Raw genomic sequence first — 17349 nt, forward strand, 5'->3', positions numbered from 1 at the left:
ATGTAATAATCTGAAGCATTTCAGTACTTCATGAATTTTCTTATCCTATATATGTACATCTCTGCATATGGGGGTGCAGGGTGGGGGTGTGGCCGCTGTTATCCGGGAGTCGTTAGTTCCTCGCAGGGTCCCTGCTCCGGAGATTGTCGGGTGTGAGTCTTTGCTGCTAAAGTTGGACCTCAAGGGTCAAGTGGGTTTGCTGCTAACGTACCTGCCTCCCAACAGCGTTGCAGCAGCCCTCCCCTCGCTCCTCGAGTCGGTAGCCGAGCTGGCGATTGAGTTCCCTAGGTTGATGGTCCTGGGGGACTTTAATTTGCCATCGCTCGGTGAAAACTCTGATGGGGCGAGGGAGTTCATGGCTTCCATGACAGCCATGGGCTTGACCCAAGTAATTCGAGGCCCAACCCATACAGCGGGACACATGCTTGACCTTGTATTTCTCTCGGAGCAGTGGATTTATGATCTTGGTCTGAGGGGGAGTGACATCATACCCCTGTCGTGGTCAGACCATTGCCTGCTGAGGCTCGACTTCCGGAGGCCAAACCCCCACTGTAGGGAGGAGGAACCGACCAGGTGGTTCCGCCCCAGGCGTCTTATGGAGCCATCAAGGTTCCAGACAGAGCTTGGGGTTATTCCTGACACTTTCGCCCACAGTCCGGTGGAGACTCTGGCTGCTGCGTGGCACTTGGCAGCGTCAGAGGCCCTCGACCGGATTGCGCCACTGCGGCCCCTCCGAGGCGGCGGATCCCGGAGGCCTCCTTGGTTCACCGAGGAGCTCCGGGAAATGAAGCGCCGGAGGAGATGCCTAGAGCACCGTTGGAGGTCCGATAAGTCCGAATCGAACCGAGCAATGGTAACCACCTGCACCAGGGAATATACTAGGGCACTTAGGGCAGCTAAAAGATCACACATAGCCTCCCTGGTTGCATCCGCTGAGTCCCGCCCAGCCGCCCTGTTCAGGATAACCCGCTCCCTATTAAACAAAAGGGAGACGGGGGAACCCCTGCAGGGCAGAGCTGAAGAATATGCCCAATTCTTAGCGGACAAAATTGCTCGGTTTCGGTCGGACTTGGACTCCACACCCGCAGTTCCAGCCGAGGCACAGGGGGACCAAGTAGAACAGCTCTGGGTTGAGTTTCAGGACGTTATCCCCGGGGATGTGGACAAGGCCATGAGAGCTGTAAGTTCCTCCACCTGTGTTCTGGATCCGTGTCCCTCATGGCTGGTTGTTAACTGCAGTGAGGTGACACGAGGCTGGATCCAGGCGGTTGTAACCGCCTCCCTTCGGGAGGGGAACTTCCCCGCCGCATTGAAAGAGGCGGTGGTGAGACCCCTCCTGAAGAAACCATCCTTGGATCCAGCTGTTCTTAACAGCTATCGCCCGGTCTCCAACCTCCCCTTTCTGGGGAAGGTTGTTGAGAAGGTGGTGGCCTTCCAGCTCCAACGGTCCTTGGAGGAAGCAAACTATCTAGACCCCTTCCAGTCAGGCTTCAGACCCGGTTACAGCACAGAAACCGCTTTGGTCGCATTGATGGATGATCTTTGGAGAGCCAGAGATGAAGGACATCCCTCCATCCTGGTCCTCCTTGACCTCTCAGCGGCTTTCGATACCATCGACCATGGTATCCTTCTGCGACGACTGCGGGAGGTGGGAGTGGGAGGCACCGTGCTACGGTGGTTCTCCTCCTACCTCTCGGACAGGTCGCAGTCGGTGTTAGTGGGAGGGCAGAGATCGTCCCCAAGGCCCCTAAATTATGGGGTGCCGCAGGGTTCGGTCTTATCCCCCCTACTATTTAACATCTACATGAAACCGCTGGGAGAGATCATCCGCAGGCACGGGATTAGATACCATCAATATGCGGACGATACCCAATTGTATCTGTCCGCCCCGTGCCAAATCAATGAAGCGGTTGACGTGATGGGCCGGGGTCTTGAGGCCGTCATGGACTGGATGAGGATTAACAAGCTTGTGCTCAACCCAGAAAAGACCGAGTGGCTGTTGTGTTTCCCTCCCAAAGATTTGGCCAACATTCCAACACTCAGGCTGGGGGGTCAAATTTTACACCCCTCAGAGAGGGTTCGCAATCTGGGAGTCCTCCTGGATCCACAGCTGTCATTCGACCACCATTTAGCGGCTGTGACCAGGGGGGCATTCGCCCAGGTACGCCTGGTGCGCCAGTTGCGACCCTACCTGAACCGGGAGGCACTCACAACAGTCACTCGGGCCCTTGTGATCTCTAGGCTGGAATACTGCAATGTGCTCTACATGGGGCTGCCCTTGAGGAGCATCCGGCGACTTCAGTTAGTGCAGAACGCGGCCGCGCGAGTGATCGCGGGTGCACCCCGATTCACCCGCATAACACCTATCCTCCGCGAGCTGCGCTGGCTACCTGTCGATCTCCGGATGCGCTTCAAGGTGCTATTACTCACCCATAAAGCCCTACATGGCAGTGGATCTGGATACTTGAGAGACCGCCTTCTGCCGATTACCTCCCTACGACCTATAAGATCGCATAGACTGGGCCTCCTCCGCATTCCATCGGCCAGCCAGTGTCGGCTGGCAACTACAAGGAGGAGGGCCTTCTCAGCAGTAGCCCCGACCCTTTGGAACGAGCTCCCCGTGGAGATTCGTACCCTCTCCACCGTCCAAGCCTTCCGCATAGCCTTGAAGAACTGGCTCGCCCGTCAGGCCTGGGGATAAGGACCGTTACCCCGCCCGAATACTGAATGTATGGTGTTGATTTTATTATATGTTGTCGTCTTAACGTTGTATTCCCCCTCCCTTGGTTTCTGTGAGCCGCCCTGAGTCCCCTCAGGGAAAAGGGCGGCCTACAAATATTAATAAAACCATAAACCATAAAACCAATCTGCACATTCAGCAAAGTACAGATACATTTTCCTGCAACTATTAAGTCCCTTGAGCAAGACAGCTGATCTAGAAACATGAAATAGAAATAAATAAAAAAATAAGTTATATATTTGTCCTGAATCTTATATATTTAACAACTGATTCTAGAATACTTAATTTCTGTTGAATTGAATTTTCTGACTTGAACTTTCTAAAATGATTTCTTTCTTTTTCTGATCAGAAGTATTCACAGTTGTAGAATTTTTGCAAGTATATGAGTATTAAATCCTTGGAAAATTATGGTTTTTTAAAAAAACAGTAGCTACCTAAATAAATATCAGATAACCTTTGCAGCTTGATGCCCTGACTAGGAGGAGAGGGGAACCAGCCGCGTGATAGGTGGGCCAGCACACATATGTGTGTGTGCAGTACAATTCACATGCACAGTGGGCTGGCGTGCACAGACATGTACACTCAACTTCATGTACACTCAACATGTACACTCAACCTCAACTTCAAGTGGAGTTGGGTGTGCATGCACATGCATGCTGGCCCGCCTCTCATGTGAGTTGAGCTGCAGGCATACACGTTATATAAAAAAAGAGTAAGGGTAGCCTAAGAATGGTAAGTACTATGTAATAATAGTAGAATTATAATAATGCCAAAGATAATCTGTATATAAATCTGAGGATATATTTTTTTAAAACCCAGTAAAAATGAAAATAAAGGACAAAAAATAGAAAATGAATAGGAAGAGTATATTGGCCTAATTGCTTTTTGAAAAATGATGATATCTCCAATTCCAACTGTATGTATAATGCATAAATTTCACTTTTTTTCTGAAAGACTGAAAGGATACAAAGTAAATAAAATAAAAACATTGGCGTATTTCTGGTAAAAGAGAGGGAAAAGCAGTGCTTTGATTACATAATGTATATTGTAGAGATCAAAATTGACAACATTGTACCTTAGAACATTGTAGCTTACAGCAAACTCAAGGCCCAGGGGTTGGATCCAGCCCACGGGGTGCTTAGATTTGGCCATGGTGCCACCCTGGAAACAGCGAAGGACTGGCCCGCGGTGCCTCTGGCAGTGAAAACAGAGCTTGGGAAGGCCATTTTCTCTGACAGAGTGCTAAGGCCACCACAAGTGCCCCTGAAAGGAGTGATCGAGAAATGGCCACGCCCACTCTGGCCACGCCCACTTCATTCCCCCCAAGGTAAACATAGCCCTGATGCGGCCCTCAATGAAATCAAGTTTAACACCCCTGCCTCAGAGTATTCAGCAAAATTTCAAAAAAATAGTTTAAAGTTCAACAACCATATACTTTCCACATTTAAATATTTTTAGAAGCGCTGCTTTGTTGTGTTTAATATTATTTTATCATATGCTTAGGATAAAATAATATTAAACACTTCTGTTTAATACCTAATTCTTCTGCATTATGTAGTTTGAGAGATTTGGAATATCCAGAATATAGCAGACAATTTTTAAAATAATTTTATTTTAAGATGCCCATATTCCTTATTTACATTATTTTTTTAAAATAATAAAAATACTCTCTAAAGTTGTTTTCCATTCTGGAATTTTAATCTACTTTTGCATGGATAATGCCTTAGCCTGATGGATGATCACCACTAGATTGTGTTTTAGTGTGACCATCCACAATTGATAGCTCTGCATAATTCATCAGCTTTTGATAACACTGACCATGATACCATCTTCAAACAACTGAAGAAAATAAGAGTGCCTCCATTTTAAGTACTATCATTAGAAAATATAAGTATTGTTTACTCAGTTCTCTAGGAATGCTCCTCCTTATCTCCTGTATTAATATAATATTCCTAGGAAGCCACTGAGTGAAAGATCATGTGCAGGTTAGAACTACTGTATTTTTCAGACTATAAGACGCACCAGAGTATAAGACACACCAAGATTTTGAAGAGGTAAATTTAAAAAAAAGTTTTGCACTCTGCAGGCATCCCAAACCCTCTGCATGCCTAGTTTTTTGTGAAAAACAGGGCATACAGCGAGTTTGAGAGGCCTGCACAGTGCTCCTGGGGACGGGGTGGTGCTGGCAAAAATGGGCCCATTTTTTGCAAAAAACAGTGCATGCATAGGCTTTGGGAGGCTTGTAGAGTGCTCTTGGGGACATGAGAGGGGAGGCAAAAACGAGCAAGACAATGGCTTGTTCTTTGTTCGTTTTTGCCCGCCCCAACCCTCAGGAGCACCTTGCGGGCCTCCTAAACCCTCTGCATGTCCATTTTTGTGAAAAACTGGATGCACAGGGTGGTGGTGGTTCTGGAAGCCAAAAATGTTGTCTTCAATGTATAAGACGCATCCAAATTTCCACCCTCTTTAATGGAGGGAAAAATGTGCATCTTATATTCTGAAACATACAATACCGTAATTGTCACGAATTCAGAAATTGAAATTGAAGATTCGGGCGGATTAAGAGCAAATGGATGAACAGAGCTGTATTTTTCTTTAAGGTTGTGGTCTACACTTAGGCTGATTATTGGATCCAGAATTTATTCTGGGTAGCCATATGAAACTGAAGTGAAGAGAATCTTATAACTGACTGCGTTAGATTGGCCTTGATGAAGAGTATTGGTTGACAATACTTCATAATTTGCCTCAATGAATAATTAACTGTACATCATTGTGAAGCTTATTTAAAGCAATTACCCTTCTAATTTAAAACAACCCAAATCTTCCTGTTTTGGTAAGTGCTGAAAGAGAATGTCGTGAAGAGAGCATTGCCTTGCAAGTGCTTTGTCTTTCAACTTTACCAACTGCATTCACCAAGGTCAAATCAACTTTGACAGGTGCTTCAGGAAATGTCTGAGGTAAGTATTTTCATGAGAGTCTGAATTTTTCAGCTTCTGGTAAAAGTTGAAAAAAGAGTGTCTATCTTGAAAAAAAAATCAAAAGAATTCTCTGACAGTGTTGGAGATTTCTGGCATGGACAAATGCTGTTAGAGAAAAATGTTAAGAAGAATGTGATGTTTTCCAGTTGGTTCTCAGCCCTTTTTACTCTTAGAGCAATATTATCCTTGTACAGGAGCCTAGTCCTATTTCAGTCCTGAAGAAGTTGTTGAAATAGTTACGTTTTTAACAGATATTGCTTATCTGTTAACAGGTAGAAGATATTGTATGTAAATGACTTTGTTTAATCATGATGTTTACTCAGATTGAATCAGGGTGTTTTTTTCAGCAAGTGATTTATTCCATCACCCTAATGTTTAACAGTAGAATAAATATACAGCACTATCATAAGGCCTGCTGTTTGCATAATAACGGCAGCTATATCACAAGCATTCTTTTTGTCACTTCATTTATGTTCTTTCTTAAGGGATCTAATTAAATTACTAAAGAGCCAATTTGTTCTTCTGGTTCATTATGCTAATGAAACAGTTGTTGCTCTGATTGTTTTCATTCATATTTAGTTAGCTTGCTGTCATCTTACCTGTGTTCATAATATTTTATTGTTGTAAGGCCCTGACCTAGGACAGTGGTCATATTTTTAACTAACATTTTAGTATTAGTATTCATATTAGTATTAGTAATGAGAAATTATTATTGGTAAAAGCAGGAGAAAAAACTCAAATGAATGTGTTACCTATCAATATTGTTTTTTTAACATCTGTGCATTTGGCCTTTGGAAGGCATGTTAGTTCTGAGGCAAGAATATTAAACATAAAGTCCTGTGTCTTATTTATTGTATTGCTTATTACATAATATACTTGTGTAATTATTATTTTTTCTTCCATTCAGTTATTTCCAATTCTTGGAGACTGCTTGGACAAAACCCTACAGTTTTATTAGAAAAGTTTTTTCAGAAGTGATTTGCTATTGCCTTCTTCCTAAGGCTGAGAGAAGGTGATTGGCCCAAGGTTACCCAGTTAGTTATGCTCCTAAGACCAGACTTGAACTTTGTGTCCTGTTTCTAGCCTGATGCCTTAACCACTACACCAATGTAGTTTAAATCATATTTTTGAATTATAACGATAACATTTTTTATATTACCATGTAGAATTCAGAAAGCAAAAATTTAAAGTTTAAATATTTCATAGCTCAGACAGCAGACATAGTAGATAATGGGCAGGAAAATAAGTAAGTTGTAAAAAAATTGGTGTCAGGCATGTCTCCTTCAATATCCAAGAAAGAAAAACTTCAATTCCATGTTGATAGAGATAAAATACTTTTAGATATGAAATGAAAGCAGCTAAAAGGAAATCAAGTTCTGAGCCAGAAAGGCGGGAACATATACATATCAAACGTCTACCCAGCACCCTCTTCCCAATTCCCCAACCCAATGTCCAATATGCAACTCCCTAAGGTGTCATGTGGGGTGCATCTTCAAACAGCCTCATCAAGTTGGTATGTGAGACGGTTGTCCTTGACCAAGTCCAAACATCAGCCACCAGCATGCGCAGAAGATGGTGAGAACAAGACTCCTCCAGTAAAATATTATTGCCTTCCCCAATACCATGCCCCCACATTTCTATGGCAGCCAATAGTAAGCAAGCGTAGCAAAGCAGCCGTAAGCAAGTAACCAAAACAGAGGCTGACAATTGACCTGTAATTTCAAATATCATGCATATGGCTTGAGAGAGCTTTAATGTCAGGTAATGTTTAGATCATGGGTCGTCAACCTGATCCCTACCGCCCACTAGTGGGCGTTTCAGGATTCCAGGTGGGTGGTAGGGACTTTGGAAGTTAAAACCTCCTTTTGAGCGAGTGGGCAAGCGCGAGCACACATCAATAAAAAAATGTGTGCATGCACGCAAACAAGCAAACGTGGAAAGAGGAAGGGGAGAAGTGAGTGGAAACTGATAGCAGGGACAGGCAGATAAGTTTTGTTATCTTATAAAATAAAGTGGAGCAGAGCAGTTGCAAAATAGGAGAAAGAAATGTTATCGGCAGGAGAGAATTGTTGGCTAATAATAATTAGTGGGCTAACTAGCTCAGCCTTACTTTTGTACATTGCTCTAAAGAAGGTAAAAAAAGAGATAAAAAGGAAAAGATCAAAAAATAAATAAAAAAGGGAAGAAAAATAGAGAAAAGGGGATAAAATAAAGGAAGAGAGTAAGCAGTGTTTAGTCTGGCTCATAAATTAAGTTTTGTTATCTTATAAAAGAAAAGAAAAATAAGTAAAGGAAGAAGAAGGAGAAAATAAAAAAGGGAAAAAGAGATCCTTGATATAGTGAAATACTATAAGAAAGGTAAAGAAAAAGGCAGGAAAAGGAATTTTATTTTGATGGTGACATTTAATATAAATTGGCACCTAATACAGCATTATTTTTGGTGTGTGTAATAAAAAGGAAAAGAGGAGGGGAAAAAGCACTGTGTGGAGTGCAGATCAAAACGTAAGAGTAAAAGTAGTTGTTAAATTATGAAACAAATTTAGAACGCATGTCTGAAAAAAAGAAATATGCTCATGTTCCGTACTTGCGCAAAAACTGTTGGGCGGTAAGGAAATTTTCCATCAAGAAAGATCCATTAGTGGGCGGTAGGTAGAAAAAGGTTGACTACCACTGGTTTAGATATTGGATTAGAACTTGGTAGACTCAAATTTATGGCATGATATAAACATTACTGGGTAATCACCACTAACTTTAGATAACTTTGTACAATCCTTTTTTTAGTTTTTAACATTAGTTTGTTAAAAATAATTATTGTTATATTTAAAAAAGAAAAAAATAAACAATTATGCAACTGGTATATTATGGAATGTTTGCCCTCCCACTTAGTAATATTGAGTACTATTGATCATGACACTCTTTTGGATTGGTTTAGAAGGTTGGGAGTGATAGGCACAATTTTGTAGTAGTTCTCCTCTAATATTAAGTTTCACTTGTAGCAGGGAGAGCACTAGCTTAAACTCTTTCTCTGTGGATCACCTCAGGGTCTGACTCCTTTCCATTCCTGTTAATCTATTTGGAAATTCTGGGTGATGTTATCTATCAGCATCCAGTAGAAATCACCATATCCTAACATCAGTTTGCTGAGGATCTCCAATTCTACATCTCTTTCCTGGGCTGAACAAATCATGTGTTTTATTTATGTTCTATATTCTCAGATTCTAAAATGAGTTCTGGTTTCCACCTACTTTTTGCAATGAAAGTGTCTAAATTTGGCAGATATGCCTTATTTATTTGCATTATGCTATAGTATCATGGAACTCTTAAACAGGAATGATATAAGAAGGCAAAGACAAGAAATTCAATCTTTTTTAATGAGAAGTTCCTTTACTTTTTTTTAATTTTAATTAGGCTCCCAAGGCAGTATTTAAGGCAGTATTAAATCCTGATGAAGGTAATCTGTATCACATGTCACACTGAGTTGAAGTTTAGGGTAATTTAAAGTAATTGTTATTTTTCTGTTAATCCTTCCCTGAAGCCAGTAGGAAAAGCAGTATCCTACTAGAATAGCATACAGGATCTCTACCTACTACTGTATATTCAACTATTAAAGGAGCAATTGCCTGGGCTATGTAAACAACTTTATTAGCCAGGATAGATAATGTAATGATGTGTATGTTTTATGCTATATTCCAAGTTCAATTGTTATGCCTAGCACTTTAAGAAGGTTAGGAAACAGTTAACCTTTTTAATGACGTCATCTGAGGCAGAAGGTAGTTTTAAGATGGCTGCCGCTGAATAAAGGCAAGCCTCTAGTTCAAGCTCCTTGCTGTCTGCCTTTATTTTATGCCAAATCATCAAAAGGAAAGCACAGTACATACATATCAGCTCATTGTGACAAGGAAAAGTGTTCTATAGGGAGAATGAGGCAGACAGGAACTGAGGAAAGGCAGGTTGAAGCTAACACAACCTTTATTATAGTAACATACAGCTCAATGTAAGGCAAACCTCAAACCAGCAAATAGCAAAACATTTGACAGCTGACAGTCCTTTTATACTAGAACTGTCAGACGCTTAACCAATAGAATGGCTGGATTCTCCCGCCAGCTGGCTGCTCACGTCTTAGCCAATCGGGAGCTAGCAATGCAAGTCAATGGTGTTGCATAAAAATTAAGCAGCCCCAGAAAGGTTTGCAGTTCAGCCTTAGAAGAGGGTGTGGGGGCTTTCTTAATCGCCTCTACCTTGGACGGAGTAGGGTGGATGCCTTTGGCATCCACAAGATAACCCCAAAACCACACTGGGGATCCCTATCCTGCATTTCTCCTGTTTGAGTTTCAGCCCCGCCTGGCGAAAATGGGTCAGGACTGCTCTCAATTTGTCGACAAGCTCGGCTTGATCCAAAGCGGATACAAGCATGTCGTTGAAATAGGGTACCACCCCTGGCAGCCCCTGGAACATCCGCTCCATTAGGCTCTGAAAAATACCCGGGACTAAGCTGACCCCAAACTGCAAATGTTTACATTTAAAAGCCCCCTGGTGCATTACGATGGTCTGAGCCATGGCAGTGGCTTCATCCACTGGGAGCTATTTATATGCTTGTGCCAAGTCTAACTTGGCAAAAATATTTCCCTGCCCCAAAGAATGGAACAGGTGTTGCACCACTGGTGCAGGATAAGGGTTGGCTTGCAACCCCTTATTAATGGTGCATTTAAAATCCCCACAAATCCTAATGCTACCATCTTGCTTAATCGGTATTATGATTGGGGTCTCCCAGGGAGAGTGGTCCACTGCCTCTAGCACCCCCTGTGCAATCAACTTATCTAGTTTTAGGTCTACCTTGGGCCAAAAGGCAAAAGGCACTCTCCTAGGCTTAAGGCATATTGGTGCCACCTGGGGATCCAAATTAAAGGAAATAGGGGTCCCCTTATATTTACCAAGCTTGTCATCAAACACGTCCGCGAACTCGCTGGTGAGCATGGCGAAGTAGACTGGAACAACGGAGTGGACGCCAGAGACATTGAGCCCCAATGTGGAGAACCAGTCCAGCCCCAGAAGGCTGGGCAAATGGCTATCTACGATTATGAGGGGAAGAGGCCCCTGGAAGTTGCTGCTAGTGATAGTGAAAGTGCCGCACCCCACAATGGGTATTGGCTGTCCTTGATAGTCTCTGAGGTGAAGTGGGCACTGCCTGAGTTTAGCCTTAGTAAGGCTGGGCACTATCCGCTTGATAGTAGTCCAAGAGACAAGGGATTTGGAAGAGCCAGTGTCCACTCCCATCTTGCTCTCCCTCTATGCGTACAGTCAGGTAAATTTTGTGGGCAGGTTTAATTAGGGACGCATGGCTGACGGCTCACTCCGAGTGCTGTTGGTCACCTGCTATGGCAAAACAGTCTTCACAGTGTTTTGGAAGCCGTTTTGTGAATTGTCTGGCAAGGCACACTCCAGACGCCGGTCAGCAATTGGCATAGCCGCCCTGCATACCTTGGCCAAATGTCCCTTCCTGTCACACCACTGGCAGATGGCGGCTTTGAACCTGCAGACTGACCTTGCATGGTTCCCGCCACAACTCATGCAACCCACCTGAGGTAAAAAGTCAGCCTGAGTTCGTTTTTTCTGGGTGGCCAGTTTGAGGCGGCTGATCTCTTCTTCATTGCCTGAGAAGTCTTCATCATAGTCTTCTTTGTGGTGGACAGCGTGGCCCCTGTTGGTATGGGTGGCCGGTGGCAGAAATCTTTGAATTTCTGTGGTGGATTTGTCTGCCGTATGCCGTGGCTTCATCCACAGCTGCCTGAAGGCTCAGCTCTTTTCGCAACAGCAAACGCCGCTGAAGTCTGAGGTCTTTGATACCACAGACCAGCTGTTTTAACAGGAAATCATCTAGCACAGGAAACTCATAGTGTAGGGCCGCTGTCCTGAGGGAAGCCATGTAATCGGTCACGGATTCCCTTTCTCTCTGGGTTCTCTGCCTAAATGCATAGTGTCTGGCTATGAGCGAGGGAGTTGGAGAGTAGTGATTTTTAAGTTTCTCCAAAAGCGTCTCCCAAGGCATCGAATGTATGGACTGTGGGGCCGCTAAAGCCCTGGCTGTTCCAAACATCTCGTGGCCACAGGCACTGAGAAAATAGCCTATTTTATGGCCACTAGACAAACCGGTGAAGTCATTTGCGTCCAGGAAGCACTCGAACCGCTCGAACTAGGCGTCCCATGTTTCAGTGGCCAGGCTGAATGCCATGAATGCTGGTAGGTTAGCCATCCTTAAAAGGACGGAACGTGAGGAATTAGCCTTGGAGCGACGTCTCATCGCCAGTGACTTGAGGCAGCTCTAACAGTGACTTCGCTTCTTTCCTTTACCTCAGACCTGATCCCATCCTCGTCGCCAGTGTTCTGTAGGGAGAACGAGGCAGACAGGAACTGAGGCAAGGCAGGTTGAAGCTAACACAAACTTTATTATAGTAACATACAGCTCAATGTAAGGCAAACCTCGAACCGGCAAACAGCAAAACATTTGACAGCTGACAGCCCTTTTATACTAGAACTGTCAGACGCTAAACCAATAGAATGGCTGGATTCTCCCGCCAGCTGGATGCTCGCGTCTTAGCCAATCAGGAGCTAGCAATGCAAGTCAATGGCGTCGTAGCCTCGAGGACTTAAGTGGACAAGGTGGAATTTGGGCACAGTGTTCTTTTTAATATCTTCAACTGTTGTATAATAGTTTATTATCAATCTTTCAACAGTAACCTGCCTGAAGCAAATAAATTAATAATCTGCTGGCTCACCTTTGTCATTGTTGTGTCAGCATGGAAAAAGGATAGAGAAGAAAAGAAAACACACAAAAAATAGCAAGAAGTAAAATGTAGTTCATGCTTTTAATGAAATGAAAAATAAAAATGAGTGGGGCAAACCTGTGGTTCAATTAGTGGATATGCCTTGACCTTTCCCAATAGAATTGAGAGAGGATCGCTGAAATGACTTGAATATACTTTCCTGAAAATTAAATGAAATATTTAATTCAGCCCATTGTGGATTTTTGTTTTTTCTGCTCCATGCATTCTGTGATCCTGTAAGAATTTATTTTTAAAAAAGATTCTCATTACTTAAAAGTTGTGATTCTTTCAGGTGGAGTGAATGCATCACATACATGTAGGAAACTGTTTACTACTATTGGAGGAAAATTTGGAATTGGGACATTACATATATCAAAGGTGTTCATATAAAGCAAAGGGAGAGAAATGGCACAGGCATTCAATTGCAGAAGTTATATAGTACCAGCTTGAGGTTGCAATCTCTTGATTCTCCAGCTACTTTTGTGGATTTGATTTAAATATAAAAAATGGTATTAATAAGATTGCCTTTATTTTATGAGAGAAGTGTATGTAAGATGGAGTGTTCTTATGAAATTGCCTTTTTGTAATGCCTAAATGTCTTCATGCAGTTTGAAAGATGTAGCCCATATCAAGGACCAAATTCTGTCTCACATCACATATGAATATGTCCAGCAAGATAATATAGAGGGCAGTCATTGATATAGGCGTGGCTATGATCATTTCCTTATGCAATTAAAGTAACATGGATTTGTCCAGGTTTCAAGTTAATGTAAAGTTTATCACTGACAGAGCATAAAGCAAGGGATAAATATCTTCTTTGCATGGTTTCTCTAACTGATAGAACAGCTTTGCCAGGCACACATTTTGTTCCTGTGTTTTTCATAGATGAGGCATTTATTACATACTATATTGTATTTCTAAGTTATTCAAAATTCTCTCAATGGATTAATTATTACAACATTAAAAAGTATTTCCCTCAAAGAAGAAAAATCATAAATCAATAAAATGCAAAGACTATATAGAAACAGAACAGTTACTATTCCATTTTATAGAATATTTTGTATTTGTCAGAACTACTACTAATGAATCTCAGAGCTCTTTAAATGTGGAAGCCTAAATATAGGATTAAATTACTTTAGTATAATATATGAATTTTATCTTGAGTCTTGTTTCTGTCTCATAAGAAATTAGTTGTTTATACCAATTGTGATGGATAGATAAATATTTTATTCTCTGTAAAATATTACTTCTGTGCAGGTTTTAACACTTGCCAGATTTTGTCTTATTTGTTCATATTTGTTACAGTTTATTATGCTGACTTATATCTTCATGTTGGCCTGGCTGGGAGTTACAGCCTTCACCTCTCTGCCTGTTTACATGTATTTCAACCTGTGGACCATTTGTAAAAACACCACTCTTGTGGAAGGAGCAAATTTCTGCTTGGATCTCCGTCAATTTGGTAAGCAATTAAAATATTGATTAATTCCATCAGTAAAATACTAATTAAAAAGCACATTTCACTGTTTGAAATCTTGGATATATACAAATATTATTCCAAATCTTTCATTCTCCTTTGAAGTAAATTTATGCAGCAATGTAAGTCTTAATTAGCAGCAGGCTTTTAACTTTGCTCTCTTTATTTTGATCCTGGTTTTAAACTAATAATATTATTTTACTGCATATCAAATTGGATGGATCTGCTTAGTTTTGTTCTTTAGAGCACTTGTCTGTCCTTATCAAATCCCTTCTACCCTTATCATCTATGGGTAAGCCCCTTTGATTGGTAGACACAGTAATGGATTGATCTCTAGAATTTATTGATTACCTTTTTTCTCCCATATGTGGTAAGAAATCCTTGGTGATCTCAACCAAACTCAGGGAGCAGCGAATATTCCTTGCATCTTTTTTTTCTGTCATCTTTTGATTTTAAAAAATGATTTACCAAATTTATATAGCTTTCCATGTCATAGATATGACTCTGATTTCTTATTTTTACTAGTTTCATTAAAATCTTAAACTATTTATAATTTTGATAATTCTACATTTTGATCTATTTATACTTATAATTGTTTATATTATTATTGAATTTAATTTAATTATTTTCTTGTTTAAAAAAATATTTAACTTACAATGTGGCAGCCAAAAATATTATGAAGGAATATATAGCTGACCATTTCATGACCATGTTATGTTAAACATGGTTTCTGCTGTGAAAGCAGAAAACAGTTATATTTTTGTACAAAAAATTGTAATCAGCAACAATCACCTGATTCCTAAAACAAGGTTATTCTTTAAATTGTTTTTAAATGTTATGCTATCAATTAATTGGATTTTCTTATACATAAAGGTGAGGGATGTGGTTCAGTGGCTAAGACACTGAGCTTGTTGATCAGAAAAGTTGGCAGTTCGACAGTTCGAATCCCTAGCACTGTGTAACGGAGTGAGCTCCCATTACGTGTACCAGTTCTGCCAACCTCGCAGTTTAAAAGGCTGTAAAAATGCAACTAGAAAAATAGGGACCACCTTTGGTTGGAAGGTAATAGTGTTCCGTGAGCCTTCGGCATTTAGTCATGCCAGCCACATGACCACGGAGACCTCTTTGGATAGTGCTGGCTCTTTGGCTTTGAAAAAAGAGATGAATACCGCCCCCTAGAGTCGGGAACATATAGCACATAATTGTGAGGGGAACCTTTATCTTTTATACATAAAGCTATGTTTAAGTTTATTAATTGTCAATTTCACTAATGAATACATAATACATATGCATCAAAAATCACTTACTGTTTCATTTGTTCCAGGAATTGTAACAATTGGAGAAGAAAAAAAGATTTGTACAGCATCTGAAAATTTCCTCAGGATGTGTGAATCTACTGAGGTAAACAAAACTATGAAAAGTTTTGTTATTGTATAAAGACATTAATTAATGCTTTTCCAATTCCTTAATATTTAACAGCAAAAAGTTAAATACTAATTCTGATTATTCTGTTTGTTGTAAGTCCTTTTCAACTGATGGAGGTTGAATGGTCATAAATAAAATCCTTAATACCATCATATTTTTGATTGAACAAATTACTGAATGATTAATACAAAAAGTGATGTTTTTAATAATAATATCAGGAAAAAGTATTTTATGGTTGATGTATACATTAATAAAGGACTTACTATTGTTCATTTTCAATTGAAAATGAAACTCAGTGGCAATGTGCTTTCCATGTCCTAGTATAGAAAACGATAAAATATATCAACCTGAGCCTTCATTGGATCAACATATTATCAGTTTCTTTAGCCATAGGGCCAGTTCAGACATAATTATCTTTCATTTCCAAGCCAATATTGGGAAGATTAAATTATATTGCTCTATATACTCCATCTCATCTGCTCCAGTTAAATCATATATTAGTTTTTCATATTTTTTTATTTAAAAAGAGAAGAGGTGAAATAACGTTTTGACTAGATTGCACTTTTGGTTAGCTCACAGTTTATCCAGTACAGGTATAGCTGTCTTTCTCTTCTCCAGATAAATGTAGTTTTGCTTTCATCTGGGAAAAAGAGAGAACAAAAGGCAGAAGGAAAATACTGAGGAAAAAAGTTCAACGCCTGTTTACTTGCTAAAGTATATTTTGTTTTTGCATTGACAATTTGGCTATCAATGAAACCAAGACAGCTTTCCCCAATTTTCAAGGGTGCTGTAAATAAAATAATGAATAATAGTAGTGAAGTCAATAAATCAATGTATTTCAAAACTTTAACAATATGACTATTTGTGTGTGCACTGTGATATTTGCATAGTATGGGTTTAGTTGGTGTTCTTAGTTTGTAATTTTTTTTTCTTTCTTTTGTAGCTGAACATGACATTCCATTTGTTTATTGTAGCCCTTGCTGGGGCTGGAGCAGCTGTCATTGCTATGGTAAGATTTAGGCAACTTTGCTTTTATAATAAATTGTAATCTATGTCCCTGGGATCCTTATAACATAAAGCTAATCACAGAAACTTTGAGGCTCCATCAGGTAAAAATGTGTGGAAATACATGTCAAAAGAGATAGGGAATATGAACTCAATAGGGAATTAGCCCAATATCCTTCAGTAAGCATTGTGATCATTAGAAGAGCCGAGGTGGCGCAGTGCTTAGAGTGCAGCACTGCAGGCTACTTCAGCTGACTGCAGTTCTGCAGTTCGGCTGTTCAAATCTCACCGGCTCAGGGTTGACTCAGCCTTCCATCCTTCCGAGGTGGGTAAAATGAGGACCCAGACTGTGGGGGCGATATGCTGACTCTGTAAACCGCTTAGAGAGGGCTGAAAGCCCTATGAAGCGGTATATAAGTCTAACTGCTATTGCTATTGCTAACTGCTATTAGCCCAAATAATATCACCCTATTCAGTTGTCCTACAACTCATTAATGATTGTTTGGAAGGCAGTTTTAAGCACTCAAAGAATTATAGACACAAAATAAAACATATAAAATCATTTCAGTAATAATTTTAGCATCTAATAGTCATTTGGTCCTGCAAACCTTAAACTTTTTTTTTACTTTAATAATTTCTATTTGGCTCTTTAGAAACAGGCAAAAAATATTTACTAATTTCAACAATTTCTTAGTTCAGATTTGAGTGTTTTAGCCCCAAAACAAACTGATATTACAATACCAAAATTGAATGGCAAAATTATGAAATTTGGCCAACAAAAGTTTTTCTTTATATTTTTAGCAAAATCAAAGGTGAGAGTGGCTATCTTAAACCTTGCAAGACATAATATATTCCTTTCAATACTTCCCAAATCTTCCTAACACTCCCCGAAAGGGCTAATATTTT

The 17349-nt window shown here is 40.6% G+C and overlaps 1 protein-coding gene across 3 annotated transcripts in view; it reads left to right on the top strand.

Moving 5' to 3' along the window:
• GPM6A (glycoprotein M6A) overlaps positions 1-17349 on the top strand; it is a 194926-nt gene that overhangs the window by 173063 nt on the left and 4514 nt on the right. For all 3 annotated transcript variants that reach the window (XM_014055258.2, XM_014055256.2, XM_014055257.2), the window contains 3 exons: positions 13845-13998; positions 15338-15414; positions 16382-16447. In XM_014055258.2, coding sequence (XP_013910733.1) covers positions 13845-13998; positions 15338-15414; positions 16382-16447 — 297 coding nt within the window. The remainder of the gene's footprint in view (positions 1-13844; positions 13999-15337; positions 15415-16381; positions 16448-17349) is intronic.

The sequence above is a fragment of the Thamnophis sirtalis genome, unplaced genomic scaffold (genome assembly GCF_051295495.1).
Source record: "Thamnophis sirtalis isolate CommonGarterSnake01/CBP01778 unplaced genomic scaffold, rThaSir2_p1.2 scaffold_10, whole genome shotgun sequence".
Lineage (NCBI taxonomy): Eukaryota > Metazoa > Chordata > Lepidosauria > Squamata > Natricidae > Thamnophis > Thamnophis sirtalis.